Genomic DNA, 21689 nt, shown 5'->3' on the forward strand with positions numbered 1-21689 from the left:
ACTGCACCTGGCCGGAACACACTGTTTTAAAGTACAAGCTTTTTTCCTTTTAAGAAAAGTATAGCCCTTTTCCCTTTATACCAACTTAAGTCTTTATGAACTTATAAAAAATCTATTAAACAGATTTATTTGAAATCTTAATACACATAAACCCTATTCTAAGGAAATCTCTATTTTATTTTAATTTTTGTGGGTTTTTTTTTTTTTTGGTAGAGACAGGGGTCTTTCTATGTTGCCCAGCCTAGTCTTGAACTCTTAGCTTCAATTGATTTCCCCCGCCTCAGCCTCCCAAAGTGCTGGGATTGTAGGCATGAGCCACCACTGCCCGGCCAATCTTAAATCATAGTAGCACTTCTGGTGGCCTTCATGTCTTATGCTACACTCTCTTATATTTTGTGATATTTCTTGTAATCCTGGGACAGGCAGTATCACTGTTAGGATTAGCTCATTCCTGTGAAGCAAGAAAGAGACTAAGGGTTAAAGCCAACTTAGAAAAGACAAGCCAGCAATAAAACATTTGATTTCAGTTAAATATTTATTGTCTGCTTACTGCACTGTGCTTGAGCCTGGGGATGCAGAGATGAGAGGTATCCCTGCCCTGAAGATGCTTACAGACTAGTAGGGGATATGGAAAAATAAAAAGGAGGAGCACATAAGTGAGACTGGGATTAGGGTTGCTAGATGTAGCAAATAAAAATAAGGATGCTCAGTTACATTTGAATTTAAAATAAACTAGGACTACCTTGAGTATAAGTATATCCCAAATATTGCCAATAAACAACAATAATTTTTCAGCATAAGTGTATCCTAAGCAGTATTTTGCTCGGCATCCCTAATGAAGAAGGTCCCAGAAGGCTTTCTGGAAAAGGTTACATCTGAGCTGAATTTTGATGAATGAGCATTGCAGACAGAAGGAGGCATGTGCAAAGCTACAAACACGAGAAATAATGCTACATTCCAGGCATAGCATAGCTAGAGCAGAGAAGATGAATGGCAGTTTGCAGAGGTGAAGGAAGCAGGGTCAAACTCATAACAGACCTTGTATCTCATGGTAAGGAGTTCGCCTTTTACCTTCAGAGCAGTAGAGAGTCAGTAGAAGTTTTTAAGCAGGGAAGTGACTGATCCGATTTATGTTTTAGAAAAATTTTGCTACTTGTAGTGGAGAGGGTGGATTAGACAGGAGACAGCACAAGCAGGGGGATCTGTTTTATGGCAGTTGTAATAATCCAGGCACAAAGTGACGAGGGTTTAAACTATGGCATTGACAGTGGGAATGGAAGGGATGAAACACCCTCAAAGGATATGAAGGAAATAATTTGATTGCCAGCAATTGGTGACCAGTTGAGTTTGGGGAAATTGGGAAGAACAAGAAATTTAGGACAACTCACTGCTTCCTCTCTCGGTGCCTAGGTAGTTGATGGCACCTTCCACTGAGGCAGGCCATGAAGGAGGACAACCTTGGGACAGAGGAGGGAAGGGTGTGATGGGTTCAGTCTTTGATAGATTGAGTGTGAATTGCTTTTAGGTTATCCAAATCGAGGCAAGAGATGTTCAGGTAGCACTTGGATATTTAATTCACGAAAAAGGCCTAGGCTGGGATAGAGCCAGGATTCCTCAGAGCTATGGGAATGTCACTGATGATGGTATACAGAGAACATAAGGAAAATGGAACAAAACCCTGGAAAACACTAATACTTAAGATGGTGAGAAAGGAAGAGAATTCCATAAAGAACACTCATAAAGAGTTGCCAGACAGGTGGTTCGCTTGAGCTCAAGAGTGCAAGATCAGCCTGAGCAATATGGCGAAACCTCGTCTCTACAAAAAATACAAAACTTAGCCAGGTGTGGTAGTGCGTGCCTATAGTCCCAGCTACTTGGGAGGCCGAGGTGGGAGGATCACCCGAGCCCAGGGAGGTCGAGGCTACAGTGAGGCATAACGCCACTGCACTCCAGACTGGGCGGCAGAGTGAGACCCTGTCTCAAAAAAGATTGAAAAGAGTTGCTAGAGAAGGAGGAGGAAAATATGAAGAGAGAAGCCATAGGAAAGAGTTTTAATACAGTGTGGTCAACCAGGACAAATGCTGAAGGAGGTTAAATAATATAAGGACTAAAATTTGCAAGTCAGAGATCATTGTTAAAACTGTTATGAGTATTGGCTGAGGGCAGCAGCTCACACCTGTAATCCCAGCACATTGGGAGGCCAAGGTGGGTGGATCACTTGAGGCCAAGAGTTAGAGACCAGCCTGGGCAACATGACAAAAACCCGTCTCTACTAGAAATACAAAATTTAGCCATGCCTGGTTGTTCTTGCCTGCAATCCCAGCTACCCGGGAGGCTGAGGCACAAGAATTGCCGGAACCCAGGAGGCAGAGGTTGCAGTGAGCCGAGATCACACCATTGCACTCCAGCCTGGGTGACAGAGTGAGACCCTGTCTCAAAAAAAAAAAAAAAAAAAGAGAGAGAGAGAGAATAGAAAAGCTATTAATATATGATTATCTGAATAGATGCATTTGGCAAAATTCAATCAATTCTTAGCAAACTAAGAATAGGAGGGAACTTTCTTAACCTGATAAAAGACATTTATGAAAAACCCACAGCCAACATCATATGTAATGGTGAAAGTCTGAATATATAATCACAGATATTAGGATCAAAGCAAGGATATACATTGTCATTTCTATTCCACATATTACTGAATATCCTAGTCACTGTAATAAGTCAAGAAAAAAAATAAAAGACATAGAGATTGGGAAGGAGGGAGAGAAGGAACAGAATCCACCGATGTTTGATGTAAGTGAGGATTAAGTACCCCCATGCAACCTTATTACTAGGTTGTAATGAAAGCAATTTTTGCTAGACATGTAGACATTTATTCAGTCATAAAACATTTTATTTGCAATAAATAAATTTATTTTCAAGCAATCATGAAACATTTCATATAATCTGCCTGTAAACTTTAATAAGTTCTAACCCTGCCTTTTTTTTTTCTTTTTTTTTGAGATGCAGTCTTGCTCTGTCGCCCACGCTGGAGTGCAGTGGTACAATCTCGGCCCACTACAACCTCCTCCTCCTGGGTTCAAGCAATTCTCCTGTCTCAGCCACCCCAGTAGCTGGGACTAAGGTGCACACCACCACACCTGGCTATTTTTTTTTTTTTTGTATTTTTAGTAGAAATTGGGTTTCACCAAGTTGGCCAGGCTGGTCTCGAACTCCTGACCTCAGGTTATCCACCTGCCTTGGCCTCCCAAAGTACTGGGATTATAGGTGTGAGCCACTGTGTTCGGCCCCCAAGTCTGCCTTTTTAAGTGCTCTATCAACTTGCATGAAAGATTTAGTCAAGACAAAACCAATGATACTTCAAAGGCAGGCTTGTGTTTCCTTATAATTAGCATCAGGCCACTAGAAATTCTGAACCAATAATTCTCAGTACGCGGTCTCTTAGGCCAGCGTGGGCACTTAAAATTAATGCATATTTTCAGCCTAATCCAAGACCTACTGAGTCCAGAAACTCTGAGACAGGTCCAGCAAACTGTGTTTTCATCAGCCCTCCGTGCAATCTGAAGCTCTCTAAAGTTTGAGAACCTCTAACTGTAAAACTGTTAGCTCCAGGTACCTCCCTAAAGGTAAAGATTATAGCCTCAACTAGTTCTTAAAACCTCTTCATTAAAAGCTATGGAATATCTCATATTTCAGCCAATCCACAATGCATATCTTAGATACCTTTAATTTTACCAGTTATCATTCATTTGTAATATTTATCCATCCATTTATCATGCTATTTAACAAACCACAGGCCGGGTGCAGTGGCTTATGCCTGTAATCTCAGCACTTTGGGAGACCAAGGCAGGCAGATTGCCTGAGGCCAGTAGCTTGAGACCAGCCTTGGCAACAAATTGACACACCATCTCTACTAAAAATAAAAAATTAGCCAGGGTGGTGGCATGCACCTATAATCCTAGCTACTTAGGAAGCTGAGGTGGGAGGATTGCTTGAGCCCAGGAGGTCAAGGCTGCAGTGAGCTGTGATCATGCCACTGCACTTCCAGCCTGGGCGACAGAGTGAGACCCTGTCTCGAGAAAACGACAAATTTCACCAATAAAAGCCAGATTTCCTAATTAACAAGTCTCAGAAATTGACCAATCTTGATCAAAGTAAGGAGATAAGGAATATAGAAGCGCTTGGAGTAGCTGCCTCGAGCATTGGCTTCCTGATTACAGCTCTAGCCAAGCACCTGTGCATTCCTGATTTGGATATGAGAGACATCTGGACTATAACTTACACACATATATTAAACTGTGTGTGCTGAGGAATTTTAAAATAAATTGCAGACTCTATTATAACCGAAGGAAGGAGTGGAGAGGATGTGTGTGTTGCGGGCAGGGGGGAGAGAGATTTGAGCACTTTTAATGGCTGAGAGAGAGAGAGGATGAGAACGCGAACATGAAGAGCAAGTCTAGAAAATGGTGAAGATTTAGTATCGTTGATACGGGGAACGGGAGAGGGTGTTGACGAGAGACGTGGAAGATTTTCAGGCATTGTTAACCCAACTTAGCTATTTTTTTCCTTAGGAAAAATTGATGAGTTTGTCTGAAATACATTTTTAGAACACACATCTTAGAAAATTACTTAAAACCTAGTAGTATACATCTGTTCATTGTTATTGCCCCCTTGTGGTATAGTTTCCATAGTTCATGAAATTATTCATTCAACTCGGGTGGGTTTCGTCAAATAAGACTAAAGAGTGCCATCTCCTGGTTTGATGAGGTATGTGCAGGCAAGAGAGGCATTTAGGAGAATCACCGGAGTAAAGAACAATCTTAGGACAGGAAAAACCTTTGATGTTTTCGCTGATCATCCTATGGTAAAGTGAAACATTCTCTATAATTTCTGTGTCTTTTTATTTAGAATATCGTTTTACTGACAGTAATTACAGTTTGTGTCTGTGGCTGTGCCTGAAAAACAACACAACAAAACAAAACAGTACGTGGCCAACCATCCTTTCTATACAAGCATGTGGGAAATTTGCTTTTGGTTTTTGATGTAAGCCACAAGTGGAAGAGCCTGCTCATTGTAACTACCTCTTTGATGAAGGGTTGGCTTGAGATTTTTTCTTAGAGCTAGAATTTGTCTTGTAGCTGAATGCCAGACTAGTCTTTACTGCTTCCCAATAAGTTTACTAATGAGCTACCTGGTTTGTGCTTTAAAAAAAAAAAGTATTAAATATTATAGAAAAGTATGCACTTTAATCCTCAATGAGATTTTAAAGCCAAAGCCACTATTTATGTTGGTTATTTAATAAACATTTATGGAACACTTAAAGACCAAACTGTGCTGTGTGCTAGAGAGGAGGGGAGGTTTGAAGATGAATGTAACCAAGTATCTGCCTTCAAATCATCCAGCTTTCCACAAGGGAAGATAACTTGGACACAAATAATGTTAGATTTCAGAATATACAGAAAGAAGGGAGGAAGAAAATAGTGTCAGGAAAGAAATATAAACTCCCAAGATGATTACTGAAAGATGGTTGTGGAAAGAGTCATGTTTAAATCCTGACATTGAACAGAGTTAAGATGAAGTGTTTCTTAAGATTCAGGAGCCCAAGATCAGGACAGTGGAAGGATATCACTCTTTAAGTCCGATCCCATGAATTGTTCATGACAGAGGGCCCTACTTCCGGATAAAAACCCAGCATACACTTCATTCATCCATTTGGCAAGTGCTTTTTTATCTGTATTTGATTATGTGTCAGGCATTGTACAAAGTCCTCAGGAAATAAGGATGAAAGTCCTAGCCCTGTTGTGAGTTGCTTGTATGGAGGGAATGACCAGAGACACCTTTAGTGGGTGCACTCGGGAGGGGTATCTGACACAGTTGGTGCTAAACCTGCTCTGCATGCTCCTCTCCAACATAAATAATCCTGGTTCTGTTACTTTAGTGGTTAAAAGAACAGGCTCTGGAGGCAGACTATCTGGGCTCAGGTTCCAACTCTGCCATTAACCTGCTCTCTGTAAATTTCTTACCCTCTTCTTAACCTCTCTTGCCTCAGTTTCTTTATCAATAAAATGGAGATAATGGTAATACCTATTCCATAGGGAGATTTTGAGAATTTAAGATATATACATGCAAATCTCATAGAACAGTATTGGCATATAAAAAACAATATGACAGCCGGGCACGGTGGCTCACTCCTGTAATCCCAGCACTTTGGGAGGCCAAGGCAGGCAGATCGCCTGAGGTCAGGAGTTCCAGACCAGCCTAGCTAACATGGTGAAACCCCATCTCTACTAAAAATACAAAAATTAGCTGGGCGTGATGGCAGGTTCCTATAATCCTAGCTATTCGGGAGACTGAGGCAGCAGAATCACTTGAACTGGGGAGGTGGAGTTTGCAGTAAGCCAAGACCACGCCACTGCACTCCAGCCTGGGTGACAAAAGCGAAACTCCATCTCAGAAAAAAAAAAAAAACAATATGACAAACGCTGTGTAGCTACCACCTTCTTAACAAATCTTAACCTTTTGCCATATTTGCTTCATTTTTAAAAAGAAGTAAAACATTACAGGTATAGTTGAAGCTCTCTTATCCTGCCTGATATTCTCCTTCCTCCCTCTTTAGAGGAACCACCATCTTGAATTTGGTATGAGTTTTTGCCATGATGTTTTTCTACTTTCACTGCATGTGGCAGGGGTACATAAATACTATGTTTATGTTTGCATATATCTAAACTTTAATAAATGGTACTAAACTGCTCACGTCATTCTGAAATTGTTTCTATTTCACATTATGTTGATATGTCTGGGCCTATTTATTTCATTTTAATGACTGCATAGTATTTCGTACTATGAATATACCACTTTATTCAACCGTTCTCCTGTTGAGGGGCATTAACGTTCTTACCCATTTTCCACTCTCACAAACTGCATCTGGATGGCAAATCTCCCAGTACTGCACCTAGATGGCATGCTGCAGTCCTTCCAAGACGGTACCCTGGCCTGCATCACATCTTGTCTTGTCTTTTCTCTTCTTTTCCTTTTCTTTTTTTCCTTCCTTAAAACTAATCTCTCAAGACTTGGCGCAGTGGTTCACGCCTGTAATCCCAGCACTTTGGGAGGCCAAGGCGGGTGGATCACCTGAGGTCAAAAGTTCGAGCCCAGCCTGACCAACATGGAGAAACCCCATCTCTACTAAAAATACAAAATTACCTGGGCTTGGTGGTGGACACCTGTAATCCCAGCTACTTGGGAGGCCGAGGCAGGAGAATCGCTTGATCCCAGGAGGCGGAGGTTGCAGTGAGCCGAGATCGTGCCATTGCACTCCAGCCTGGGCAACAAGAGGAAACTCCGTCTCAAAAAATAATAATAAACAATAATAAATAAACTAATCTTTTATAGAGTTATTGGCCTGCTTTCTTTGGAAGGAAATATTTTTGGTTATTGATTCAATTTTTTATATGTATTAATCTAATTCAGCTTTTTTGTTTGTTCCTGTATGACTTTCTATTATGTATATTTTTCTAGAAAAATTGTTTATTTCAAATGTATTACCATAAATTGTTTCTATTTTTTTGCCACCACTACTCTTTTCTTTCCTAATAATGTTTGTTTCTCCTCTTTTTCTCATAATCAGTCTTGCTAAAGGTGTATCTTTTTTGGTAAAGTTTTCAAAGAGCTACCTTTTTATTTTTATTTATTTATTTATTTTGAGACAGGGTCTCACTCTGTCACTCAGGCTGGAGTGCAGTGGCACAATCACATTTCACTGCAGCCTTGACCTCCAGGGCTCAAGCCATCCTCCCACCTCAGCCTCCCAAGTAGCTAGGACACAGGTGTGCATCCACACCTGGCTAATTTTTGTATTTTTTGTAGATACAAAGTTTTGCCATGTTGCCCAGTCTGGTCTGGAACTCCTGGACTCAAGTGATTCACCCTCCTCAGCCTCCCAAAGTGCTGGGGATTATCGACTTGAGCCACCACACCTGGCCTGATTTTTTTTCCATTTATTTCTTCATTTATTATTTCTTTTCTCCTACTTATTTTGAGAGTTTATTTTCATTATTGTTGGGTTTTCTTTTTTTTTTCCTTAGAGACAGAGTCTCACTTTGTTGCCCAGGCTGGAGTACAGTGGCGTGATCGTGGCAGCCTCAACCTCATGGGTTCGAGGGATCCTCCTTCCTCACCCTCCTGAGTAGCTGGGACTGCAGGCACACACCACCATGCCTGGCTAATTTAAAAAAAAAAAATTTTTTTAGATATGAGGTCTCACTATGTTGCCTAGGCTGGTCTTAAACTTCTGGCCTCAAGCAGTCCTCCTGCCCTGATCTCCCAAAGTGCTGGGATTACAGTTGTGAGCCACTGAGCCGGTCTGTTGGGTTTTTTTTTGTTTGTTTGTTTGGTTGGTTGGTTGGTTTTTTTAAGTCTCTTTAGTTGAGCGATTATTTATATTCAGTATCTTGGTTTTTTCGTCATTGCGTTTAAATTTGGAAATTGCTATAATTTTCACTGTAAGAACTGCTTTGGCTGCCTCCCACAAGTTTTGATATATACACTTGTATTGTTGTTCACTTCTAAATATTTCTGCATTTCCATGGTAATTTCTACTTTAACCCACAAATTATTTAGGAATGTGCTTTTTAGTTTCCAAACATATGTTTGTTTTTTTGTTTTACTTTTTACTTTTTAAAAAAATTGTACAGTTTTTTGGTCATTTTTTTTTCTCTTTTCTTTTGCAATGGGCCATGTTTGAGCTATGGGACTTCAACTTGGCTTGTTTTCTTCCACTTATTTTTTATTTATTTGTGGTCAGAGAATGTAGTCTATATGATATAACTTCCTTGGAAACCCTAAACCATACCTACAGGAGCTTTCACTCAAGCTCCTCCTAATGAGGCCTCAGACTTCCCATCACCTTTGCATCAAGGAAGAAACATGCCAATGAAATTGCTGGCCATCTGCTACCAGGCAGATATGCCTAACAGATGGTTCTGCATTTTCTAAAATATCCCCAGAGGTTGACCAGATGGAAGAAAGGCATTGGGCCTCTCCCAAGTGGCCTCCCAAACTTGAGTTTAAGAACTAGATTGCTTTGCTCCTCTCCTGAAGATGAAACTTAATATTCTTAGCTACAGACAGATCTGAAAGAGAAACCAGGTGATAGCCAAGGGCTTGTCCAGGAACTTCTCCACTACTACTAGCTGAAGGGCAACAGCGCCTTGGTGTTGACACTTAACTCTGCACATGGGCAGGGCTCTTGATCTCTATCAGGACTGCCCTTATCCTCAAAGCAAACTGTAAGGAGTATTGGTAGGAGGGTACAGGAGGCAGGCCTGTGGAGCCTGTGCCATTCTGAGCAATATACAATAGTCATTAAGAGAGTGGGCTCTGGAGCCAAACTGACTGGGTTAGAATCCTGGCTTTATTATTTTGTAGTTGTGAACAAATTACATAACAGATATTTCTGTTTCTGTTTTCTTATCTTTTAATGGATATTAGGTTCCACCTCCCAGGGTTGTTGTCATGGTAATAAATGTATAGTGCTAGGAACAATGCCTGACACATAAGAAGCACCTACTATCAGGTATTATATTAACAGTTTTTATTGGCAGGCACAGTGGCTCATGCCTGTAGATCTAGCAGTTTGGGAGGCTGAAGTGGGAAGCTTACATGAGCCCAGGGATTTGAAACCAGCCTGGGCAACAAAGTGAAACCCCATCTCTACAAAAAATTAAAAAATTAACCAGGCATAGTGGCACATTCTTGTAGTCCCAGCTACTCGGGAGACCGAGGCAAGAGGATCACTTGAGCCTGGGAGGTCGAGGCTGTGGTGAGCCATGATTGTGCCATTGCACTCCAGTCTGGGCAACAGAGTGAGACTCTGTCTCAAAAAAAACAAACAAACAAAAAATCAGTTTTTATTAATTCAGTTACCTGAGCTGTTTTCATTCCAGTCCATTTCAACTGGCTTTCATGTTCCATTTCTCCATTCATCTCTTTGTTGGCTGAAATTCCTTCTCTAATCATTTCTTCAAGAGATGCTCATGGAAATTATATTTTCTGAACCTTATGTGTTCAAAAACATTTGGTGCCTACTGAAGGAAAGTTCAGCTATGTAAAATAATAATAGCTGTGATTGAGCACTTTTTAAAGTCACAGGTGATCTATACTTACACTATTTAATCCTCATAATGATGCTGTAAATTAAGACCTATTAACATCCCCTTCACAGATGAGACTATTAGGACACAGGCGAGTCTCACTTCCTTCCCCAAAGCCTCCGCTGGCATTGCACCACTGTTGTCTACTATTGAATGTGGCTATGGAGAAATCTGGGGCCAATCTGATTGGTTTCCCCTTAAAGGTGCCTTGATCTTTTTGCCTGGATGCTCAAAGGATAACTTATTTTTGAAGTCCAGTGAACCTCAGTGGGATATGTCACAGGGGTCATTCTTGTCAGTTTTTCTTGGGACATTCATTGTATGTCCTTTCAATCTATAGATTAAAGTGTTTTAATTTATGTGAAGTTTCCCTTGAATTCTACTTTGAATATTTTTTCTTTTCCACTTGTTCCCATTCTCCTTCAGTTCCCATTCTCCTTCATATGCACATGGTGGATATACTTTGTCTTTTATATCTATACATTTATCTTAAATTCATTTTATTTATTTTTAAATTTCCATTTCATTTTGCTTGCATTTCTCAACCTTGTCCTCCAAAGTTTTTTGTTGTTGTTATTGTTTTTGTTTTTTTAAGACAGGGTCTCACTCTGTCACCCAGGCTGGAGTACAGTCGTGTGGTCTTGGCTCACTGCAACCTCTGCCTCCCAGGCTCAAGCGATCCTCCTACCTCAGCCTCCCAAGTAGCTAGTACTACATATATGTGCCCCCACACCCAGCTAATTCTTTTGTATTATTTTTAGAGATGGGGTCTTGCTGTATTGCCCAGGCTGCTCTTGAACTCCTGAGCTCAAGCGATCTGCCTGCCCAGCCTCCCAAAGTGCTGTTATTACAGGGATGAGCCACCACGCCTGGCCTAGTCCTCCTAAATCTTACTGTGTTTTATCCCTGTCTGTCTTTCCCCTCATTTATAATGTGGCTTTTATTTCTAGATGTTTTATTTTCCTTCCTGTCTGAGTTCTGTTAGCTTATTTTAAACTTCCTTCTATTGCCTCATCATTTCTTCTGCTTTGAAGTCTTATTTTAAACTGGTTCAGTAAGTCCTTTAAATTCATAACAATATGTTTGGTCTGTTTCATAGCAACATTCTTCTAGAAATTTTTTTCTTTCTTTTGAGACGGAGATTTGCTTTTCTTGCCCAGGCTGGAGTGCAATGGTGTGATCTCGGCTCACTGCAACCTCTGCCCCCCCGGGGTTCAAGTGACTCTTCCACCGCAGCCTCCTGAATACTTGAGATTACAGGCATGCGCCACCACGCCCAGCTAATTTTGTATTTTTAGTAGAGGCGGGGTTTCTCCATGTTTGTCAGGCTCGTCTCGAACTCCTGACCTCAGGTGATCCACCTGCCTCAGCCCCCCAAAGTGCTGGGATTATAGGCGTGAGCCACTGCACCCTGCCTAGAAAATTTTTTTTATCTGACATTTGCTTTTCCTATTCCATTCTTCCTAATTCTTGTAGATTTGCTGTATAGATCTTTTGCTTGTTTGGTTTTGATTATTACTCATTACTGAGTGAAATGAGGTCTCCTTCAGCCAGCCATGTGCGGGAAGCAACTGGGCAGTGAACTGAGCTGGTAGTGAAGCTGCTTGTGGCCCTCTCTCCCAACTGTAGTTCATCAACAGACTGCCTCCAGCAAATAGAACATTTCTGAGGATTTTGTCATTCAGGCCTGTCTTATCTTACTATTTCATGGTGCCAAATAGAGTTCTGGGAAGTTCCCACAGCTTGTGCCCCTTAAACCTTTGTTGCAACCAGGATAATGGTTGTGCTCTGCAGATGTACCACCTACTTGGTGCTCTGCCAACTTTGTCTGAGAGTGGGGACCACAGCAGGTGTTTAATCTCAGCATACTTGTAGGCTCTGGTGTAATCTTCACTGAATTTGGCAGGTCATCCTCATTTATTGTGCCTAGGGTTTCATTGGTACCATATTTTTTCAGAGAGTGGATGGATTTTTTTTCCCTTTCTTGTTTTTGGGTGATCTCAAGGATGACAACGTGACAGAGGTAACTTTATTTTGTTATTCTAAACTTTATTTATTTTAAAACCAGACTTTTTTTTTTTTTTTTTTTTTTTTTGAGATAGGGTCTCACTCTCTCACCCAGGCTGGAGTGCAGTGGCATGATCTCGACTCACCACAACCTCTGCCTCCCAGGCTCAAGTGATTCTTCTGCCTCAGCCTCCCGAGTAGCTGGCATTACAGGCGCCCGCCACCACGCCTGGCTCATTTTTTTATTTTAGTAGAGATGGGGTTTCACCATGTTAGCCAGGCTGGTCTCGAACTCCTGACCTCAAATGATCCACCAGCCTCGGCCTCCCAAAGTGCTGGGATTACAAGCGTGAGCCACGGTGCCTGGCCTAAAACCGGAACCATTTTTAAAGATAGAGTGCCTCTATTCTTGGAAGGAGTAGGTAACATACCACCTTAGACCATGTCATGTGGGAAAAATAGTTTCAAAATTCTACGCACACCCCAGCAGCAACAAGCCTTCTCATAATCATATAGGTATAAGTAACAGAGCTTAGATTAAATCCAGGTCTGTCTAAGTCCAAAGCCTCAGTTCTTTTTGTCATAGAACTTACTCATAAAGGATATAGATATCTCTTTATGCTTCTTCTTGTGAATATTTTTCTATTAACTACTTTTTTATTTCCTGGTTTTTAGTGTGACAAGTACAAGACTGGAGTTATTGATGGGCCTGCATGTAACAGCCTTTGTGTTACAGAAACTCTTTACTTTGGAAAATGTTTATCCACCAAGCCCAACAATCAGGTATGGACATTATGAATAAACATTCCAGAATTATAGTGTACTCTAATTTTACCAGAAATTAAAGGCATTATTAAAAGAATTCTTGAACCAAAGCTTTGAGACATTATAGGTATTTCAATTTTGTATGCTTTGATTCATTCATTAAACAGACATTTATTTTATTTTAATTTTTTGAGACAGGATCTGTTGTCCAGGCTGGAGTACAGTGGTGAGATCTCTGCTCACTGCAACCTCCACTTCCCAGGCTCAAGTGAGCCTCCCACCTCAGCCTCCCATGTAGCTGGGACTACAGGCTCACACAACCACACTTGGCTAATTTTTTGTATTTTTGTAGAAACAGAGTCCCGCCATGTTGCCCAGGCTGGTCTCGAACTCCTGAGCTCAAGCAATCCACCCGCCTTGGCCTTCCAAAGTGCTGGGATTATAGATGTCAGCCACCGCACCTGGCCAGTCAAAAGATATTTATTAATCTATCCCCAGTATATTCCAGACACTGTTTTGTTTTGTTTTTGTTTTTCTGTCAGCACTTTGATGTTAGATGCTGTTTCAGTTAATGGTGATTAAGGCAACCTGGTGCGGTGCTTAATCAGTTAATGGTGATTAAGGCAACCTGGTGCGGTGGCTCACGCATGTAATCCCAACACTTTGGGAGGCTGAGATGGGAGGACCACTTGCGCCCAGGAGTTTGAGACCAGCCTGGGCAATGTAGTGAGACCCTGTCTCTCCAAAATTTAAAAAAAATGCCAGGTGTGGTGGCACACACCTGTGGTTCTAGCTACTCAGGAGGCTGAAGTGGGAAGATTGCTTGAGCCCAGGAGGTTGAGGCTGCAGTGAGCTATGGTCCCACCACTGCACTCCAGCCTGTGTGACAGAGTGAGTGAGTGTCTCAAAAAATAAAAATAAAAAAATACAAACAGCCGGGCCCGTGGCACGGGCCTGTAATCCCAGCACTTTGGGAGGCCAAGGTGGGTGGATTGCTTTAGTCCAGGAGTTTGAGGCCTACCTGAGCAACACAGCAAAACCCTGTCTCTACAAAAAATACAAAAATTAGCTGGGTGGCCAGGCACAGTGGCATACACCTGTAATCCCAGCACTTTGGGAGGCTGAGGCGGTAGGTCACTTGAGGCCAGGCATTCAAGACCAACCTGAGCAACATTGCGATACCCCCTCTCTACTAAAAACACAAAAAATTAGCCGGGTGTGGTGGCGCATGCCTGTAATCCCAGCAACTCCAGAGGCTGAGGCACAAGAATCGCTTGAACCTGGGAGGCGGAGGTTCCAGTGAGCCAAGATCTCACATCACTGCACTCCAGCCTGGACAAGACAGCGAGACTGTCTCAAAAAATATATATGTATTAGCTGGGTGTGGTGGCACACACCTATGGTCCCAGCTACTCGGGAGGCTGAGGTGGGACGATCACTTGAGCCCAGGAGGTCAGGGCTGCAGTGAGCCATGTTCATGTCACTCCAGCCTGGGTGACAGAGTGACACCCTGTCTCAAAAAAAAAAAAAAAAAAAAAACCAGACAAGATTGCTTCCCTTACAGACCTTACATGATCCCAGAGGGACAGGAGGTACAAACAGTTGATAAATAAATAAATAAATAAATAAACAAACAAAATGATTGTAGAATATGGTGTGTTCTGTAGGAGACACAGAGGGCAAATTGATAGAGAATGCAGTGTAAGGGATGGTGAGAAGTGCTTTAGAGGATGTGATCAGAGAAGACCTTTCTGAAATAATATTTGAACTTATACCTTACTAAAAAATTCATAGGCATGGGAAAAGGACAGGATGAACTAAATCACAAAAGAACTGCAAACAGCTGATGAACATAATGAAAAAAAATTCTACCTTACTTTTCATCAGAGAAACAAGAATAAAACAGTAGAATATCTAATTGGGGTAGAAGAAAATACAACGAAACATCTGGAGCAGTGGAAAATTGCATTTCAATGTTCATCTTATGGTTCCTAAATTTTCCTATATAAATATGCATTATTCTTATAGAAATTTAAACTAATTTTTCAGTTGACAGTATTAATCATGTTAAAGACAATTTCTAAAACAAAGTCCAACATTTGAGTGTCTCCTGCATGCCAGGCACTGTTTGAGGCACTGAGGGAGACAGATAAAGCCTCTGGCCTCGTGTTCTAATGTGAGATGAGACAGATAGTAATGAGCTGATAAATAAATAAATATGATAATTTTAGACAGTGCAAAAGGCTATGAGGATAATGAAACAGGGTTAGAGGTGACCTGGGGGTGGAAGAGGATCTCTTCTAGACAGGGGGTCAGGGAAGGCTTTCTAAATGCAATGTCTAATCTGAGACTTGAATGATGTAAAGGAGCCAGCCACGTGAAGATCTGGGAGAGTACATTCCAGGCAGAGCCAGCAGCAAGTGAAGCAGGTCAGGAAGCAGAAACAAGCTTCAACCTGTCACAGAAAGACCAGTGTAGCTGGGACTTTGAGAAACGGAGTACGTGGTACAAGATCAGGTTGGAGACATAGGCGAGGCTAGCTCAAATGGAGCCCAACCGGTCATGGAAAGGACTTTGGACTTTAATTGAAAGGGGAATTTATTAGAGGGTTTGGAGCAAGGCAGTGAAATAATGTTTTCTTTGGATTAATATTAAGAATTAATATGATCTTATTTATTTTTTTATGTAGAAGAGGGGCAACCTATCCTAGTGGTAAAGACCTCAGCTCTTTTCAGCATGTTACTTCACCTGTATCTGCTTCAGTTTCCCCATCAGTGAAATAAGTATAATGATAGTACCTACCACCTAAGATTGGTACAAGGATTAAAATAATAACATAAATCAGTAAAAGCCAGGTGTGGTGGCTCATACCTACAATCCCAGCAACTTGAGAGGCTGAGGCAGGTGGGTCACTTAAGGCTAGCAGTTCAGGACCAGCCTGAGCAATACAGCAAGACCCCATCTCTACAAAAAATGTTTTTAATTAGCCAGGTTTAGTGGTACATGCCTATAGTCCTAGCTACTTGGGAGACTGAGGCAGGAAGATTCCTTGAGTTCAGGACTTTGAGGCTGCAATGAGCTATGATTATGCCACTGAACTCCAGCCTGGGTGACAAAGCAAGACCCTGTCTCTAAAATAAATTAGTAGACCATAGGACATAGTTAACACTATATAATATTAGTTTGATAAATAACTAGATACTTAAATAGTAGTTAATTCTGGGGAAGTGGGATTATGGAAGTAGAATGTCTGGGAACTTTGCTTTTGCCTTACATCCTTCTCATTGGACTTTTTGAAAAATATATTTAGGCATGCATTACTCTTATAATTTAAAAAATTAGTTTAAGGAAAAAATCTTGAGTGTGATTTCAAGTTTGCAGTTCAGAAATAAAGTCACACCTTAACCTCAATGTTTGATGCTTGTTTTGTTTTGTTCAGAGGAGGAGGACCCTAAAAATATAGTGGTATATTTTTTAGAGTTTTCTACTCAGTATAATACATAACTTGCCACTCTTTTTTACATAGATGTATTTAGGGATTTGGGATAATCTACCAGGTGTTGTGAAATGTCAAATGGAACAAGCGCTTCATCTTGATTTTGGAACTGAATTGGAACCAAGAAAAGAAATAGTGCTATTTGATAAGCCAACTAGAGGAACTACTGTACAAAAATTTAAAGAAATGGTCTATAGTCTCTTTAAGGTAAGCATACCCATTCATATGTTGCTAGTGTGAAGTGGGACTCTTTAGAGGAATTGGCAGGACCTCATCCTAAGCCATTAAAGTGTTGATATTCTTTGACCTCTATCAGATTCTCCATCCTGAGGAAATAATTATAAGAGGCCGGGCGCGGTGGCTCACGCCTGTTATCCCAGCACTTTGGGAGGCCAAGGCAGGAGGATCACTTGAGCCCAGGAGTTCAAGTCCAGCCTGGGCAACATAGTAAGACCTCAGCTATATATATATATATATATATGCCAGGAGTGGTGGCATGTGCCTGTAGTCCTAACTACTTGAGATGCTGAGGTGCGAGGATTGCTTGAGCCTGGGAGGTCGAGGTTGCAGTGAGCCAAGATCTCACCACTGCACTCCAGCCTGGACGACAAAGTGAGACCCTGTTTCAAAAAAAAAAAGAAAAAGAGAAGAAATCTGTGTTGGAGAATGTTTACTTTAACATTATTTATGATAGCTAAAAATGTCCAGATATGAGGAGGGAGTTCATTAATTAATTGGAGTGCTGTACAGTTTGACATGAAAATTAATTCAAAAAAAGGTGAAATAAAATGAGTATACTCTTAGAATTGTGGCTATTAGAGGCTGGGAAGGGTACAGAGGAGAGGAGGATAAGGAGAGTTTGGTTAACAGATACAAAATTACCGCTAGATAGGCAGAATAAGTTCTAGTGTTCTATAGCACTATAGGGTAAAGGGATTAATAATTTTTGGTTATTTTCAAAAAACTAAAAGGATTGTGAATGTTCACAACACAATGATAACTGAGACATAAATATGCTAATTACCTTGATTTGATCATTACACATTGTATGTGTGTATTGAAATATCACTCTGTATCCCATGAATTTTTTTTCTATGTGCTCCCGTTCACAATACAGACAAGGCGCAGGGCCTGGGCTGAGGTGTACATGGGAGTTTACCTCCCCATTCTATACAGTCAGTATAAGAACACAGCCTGGGGTAAGCACCAGGAGGCCTGGGGATTTTTTTTCTTTCTTTCTTTTTTTAAAAGATGGTTGGTTTTTTGTTTTGTTTTGTTTTGGCAGGGTCTTGCCCTGGTGCCCAAGCTGGAGTGTGCAGTGGCATGATCTCGGCTCATTGCAGCCTCAGCCTTCTGGGTTTAAGCCATCCTCCTGCCTCAGCCCCCCAAGTAGCTGGGATCACAGGCGCACCACCGCACCTGGCTAATTTTTTTTTTTTTTTTAGACGGAGACTCGCTCTGTTGCCCAGGCTGGAGTGCAGTGGCATGGTCTCAGCTCACTGCAACCTTGCCTCCCAGATTCAAGCAGTTCTCCTGCCTCAGCCTCCCGAGTAGCTGGGATTACAGGCACCCGCCACCACACCTAATTTTTGTATTTTTAGTAGAGATGGGATTTCACTATTTTGGCCAGGCTGGTCTCGAACTCCTGACCTCATGGTGATCCACCCGCCTCAGCCTCCCAAAGCGCTGGGATTACAGGCGTGAGCCACCGCATCCAGCATTTTTTTTTTTTTTTTCAGCAGAGACGGTTTTTTTTTTTTTTTTTTTTTTTAGCATAGACACGGTTTCACCATGTTGCCCAGGCTGGTCTAGAACTCCTGAGCTCAAGCTATCTGCCCACCTTGGCTTCCCAAAGTGCTGGAATTACTGGCTTGAGCAATTGTGCCCATCAGTATCCCATAAATTTGTAGTTATTACATGTCACTAAAACTAATGGGAAAAAAAGCATAGCAGTTCTTCCTATGCAAAAAAAAAAAAAAAAAAAAAAAAAAATGGTACTCTGCAAATTATTTTTTTAATTTAAAGAAATACCAATATAGGCCGGGCACGGTGGCTCACGCCTGTAATCCCAGCACTTTGGGAAGCCGAGACGGATGGATCACGAGGTCAGGAGATCGAGACCATCCTGGCTAACATGGTGAAACCCCGTCTCTACTAAAAATACAAAAAAAAATTAGCTGGGCGTGGTGGCAGGCACCTGTAGTCCCAGCTGCTCGGGAGGGTGAGGCAGGAGAATGGCATGAACCTGGGAGGTGGAGCTTGCAGTGAGCTGAGATCGCGCCACTGCACTCCAGCCTGGGCGAAAGAGCGAGACTCTGTCTCAAAAAAAAAAAAAAAAAAAAAAAACTAATATATAGATTAAATAGAAATAAAACAAAGTTTTAGAAAAAAGTTTTATTTTCATTGCTCTTCTATTTTCACTCAAATTTTTTATTTGGCCATTTTACATGTATTTCAGACTAACGGAAATACTTTTTAATCTTCATTATTGTAATACTACTATTTGAACAAAATAATTATTGTGATAAATACAAAATAGGATAAAATAATTAGGCCAGGCATGCTGGCTCATGCCTGTAATCCGAGCACTTTGGGAGGCTGAGGTAGGAGGATCACCTGAGCCCAGGAGTTTGAGACCAGCCTGGGCAACATAGTGAGATCCCCATCTCTAAAAAAAAAGAAAATAATTTTTAGTTGACCCTTATTGTAACTTTGATGTAAGTACATTACAGTACAATTTTTCAAGTCCACATATGAGGCGGTGGTTTTTTAACGTATGAATGAGGAATAATTACATTGTTGGTTAACTATCTAAAGGGCCTGAAGGGGACAGGGGAGTTAGTGGCCATTTCCTAACAAACAGACAAGTATTTTAAAGTGGGTTTTACTGCAGTTACATAAAGCATGGTTCTAGTTCACTTACGAAGTATCATAAATATTTGGAGATATAATACATTAAGTTCCTGTATGGGGATTCAGTACCAAGATTATTTCTAGCATGGTTAATAATGCCCGTAAAGAAACTTAGTATGTTGCATGGCAGGTATTTTTCATTCCTTCTGTATAACTAGCCAAATTCTTGACAGGCAAAATTGGGTGACCAAGGAAACCTCTCTGAACTGGTTAATCTCATCTTGACGGTGGCTGATGGAGACAAAGATGGCCAGGTTTCCTTGGGAGAAGCAAAGTCGGCATGGGCACTTCTTCAACTGAATGAATTTCTTCTCATGGTGATACTTCAAGATAAAGAACATACCCCCAAATTAATGGGATTCTGTGGTGACCTCTATGTGATGGAAAGTGTTGAATATACCTCTCTTTACGGAATAAGCCTTCCTTGGGTCATTGAACTTTTTATTCCATCTGGGTTCAGAAGAAGCATGGATCAGCTGTTCACACCATCATGGCCAAGAAAGGCCAAAATAGCCATAGGACTTCTAGAATTTGTGGAAGATGTTTTCCATGGCCCCTACGGAAATTTCCTCATGTGCGATACTAGTGCCAAAAACCTAGGATATAATGATAAGTATGATTTGAAAATGGTGGATATGAGAAAAATTGTGCCAGAGACAAACCTGAAAGAACTTATTAAGGATCGTCACTGTGAGTCTGATTTGGACTGTGTCTATGGCACAGATTGTAGAACTAGCTGTGATCAGAGTACAATGAAGTGTACTTCAGAAGTGATACAACCAAACTTGGCAAAAGCTTGTCAGTTACTCAAAGACTACCTACTGCGTGGTGCTCCAAGTGAAATTCGTGAAGAATTAGAAAAGCAGCTTTATTCTTGTATTGCTCTCAAAGTCACAGCAAATCAAATGGAAATGGAACATTCTTTGATACTAAATAACCTAAAAACATTATTGTGGAAGAAAATTTCCTACACTAATGACTCTTAGTTCATTTGGACATCATTACCATTTTAAGAAACCTGCCACTTTTAAAAGAACAATTTTGAGCATTAAAAAAAAATGGCTTCAGATTCCTGCCAGTTACACAAAACTCCTTCCCCCCAGGCCTGAGAAGCCATCAGTATGTGATTACTGAAGTAATGGCAGGTGTAGGATCAACAGGTCCCCAAGATGTCATTCCTGCCCTCTTAGAAGCCCTGTTACATCTCCGAAGTACATTCATTGTGTAACTATTTTGACTGACTTTAAAAACCAATGCTGTGAAAAGCTTCATTCCATAAACATCAACAGTGAGTGATTTGTAGATTTACCTTAGCCAAAATACCAATGCTGGAAGCATTGTGTTTGCATTGAAGCTGCTGTTCAACAAGATTTATAAATTTACTAATGTCTTAGCATGGTAAAGTTTGCACATTAACAGAAATTAAGACTGCAAAGCAGGTTAAACTTGCTTCTTTATAAACAGATGTTGGGTTAATAGCATGGTTTACTGTATTAAAGACTTATACACCCATTTTTAACCTCATTCAGACATCAACTGTTATGTGTAGCTTCACAATGGTTCAAGTGGCTTACTTCAAGAAATCTTATACTTGACAGTACACCAATTTTATTGACTAAAAATGGATGAACTTTCCTAAAGATTCAAAGGGCCCATCTTAGTATCACGCAGCTGACTGAGCCCTTCAAAACTGACATCTTAAGGCCCAATCAAGATCCACATATCCTGATTTTGAACTATGTGAAAGTGGGACTGTAAGTGCAAGACTAAAATAAATTATAGCAGACTTTTTAGTAATAACTTTCCATTTTCAAACAGTGTATCCTGTGGGCCAAAGGGCTATTTCTTAAAGAGGCATGTAAATTATTTATCTAATGTTTTTTTCCCATGTAAACTTGATATACAAGGTTTAGTATTTGCTCCTCTTTCATATTATTTTCACACGTATACTCAGATTTGGCATGTACCTTTCAACATCTCCATAAAATTAAACACCTTTTGGAGAAAAGATCCACTATTTTCTGCTCAAAGGTTTCACTTACCTAAAGTGGAACATGTTAAAAATCTATGTGACCATCACTGGACAGCTTTCTCTCAAAACTTTCCTTCAACGCCATGGATTAGCACCAGTTTTGTTTACTTTAAGGTACTTTTCCCATTAATCATCTGGTTATAATAAATGGATGGAAGAAATATTTCCCAGTGATGGTTGGTCTGTTGCTGCCAAATTTTTAGGGAGAGCTGTTCATCATACAACATAAGGGATAATGACTCCTGTCAGGTAAAACAGAAGCCCAAGAAATAACTTTTTTTCTTAAAAAGTTACACTTCTTTTCTTGGAGAAAAAAACCTGTCAACTC

The 21689-nt window shown here is 40.8% G+C and overlaps 1 protein-coding gene and 1 pseudogene across 2 annotated transcripts in view; one reads left to right on the plus strand and one right to left on the minus strand.

Annotated features, from left to right (window-relative positions):
* The window catches only part of DIPK1A (divergent protein kinase domain 1A), a 124107-nt gene extending 102583 nt beyond the window's left edge, over nucleotides 1-21524 (plus strand). For both annotated transcript variants that reach the window (XM_003308215.6, XM_054667885.2), the window contains exons 3-5: nucleotides 12831-12938; nucleotides 16447-16623; nucleotides 19503-21524. In XM_003308215.6, coding sequence (XP_003308263.1) covers nucleotides 12831-12938; nucleotides 16447-16623; nucleotides 19503-20315 — 1098 coding nt within the window. In that variant the 3' untranslated portion in view covers nucleotides 20316-21524. The remainder of the gene's footprint in view (nucleotides 1-12830; nucleotides 12939-16446; nucleotides 16624-19502) is intronic.
* LOC112207356 (small nucleolar RNA SNORA51) lies at nucleotides 17509-17632 on the minus strand (annotated as a pseudogene).
* Nucleotides 21525-21689: the final 165 nt, after the last annotated feature.

The sequence above is a fragment of the Pan troglodytes genome, chromosome 1 (genome assembly GCF_028858775.2).
Source record: "Pan troglodytes isolate AG18354 chromosome 1, NHGRI_mPanTro3-v2.0_pri, whole genome shotgun sequence".
In the NCBI taxonomy this organism is placed as follows: Eukaryota; Metazoa; Chordata; class Mammalia; order Primates; family Hominidae; genus Pan; species Pan troglodytes.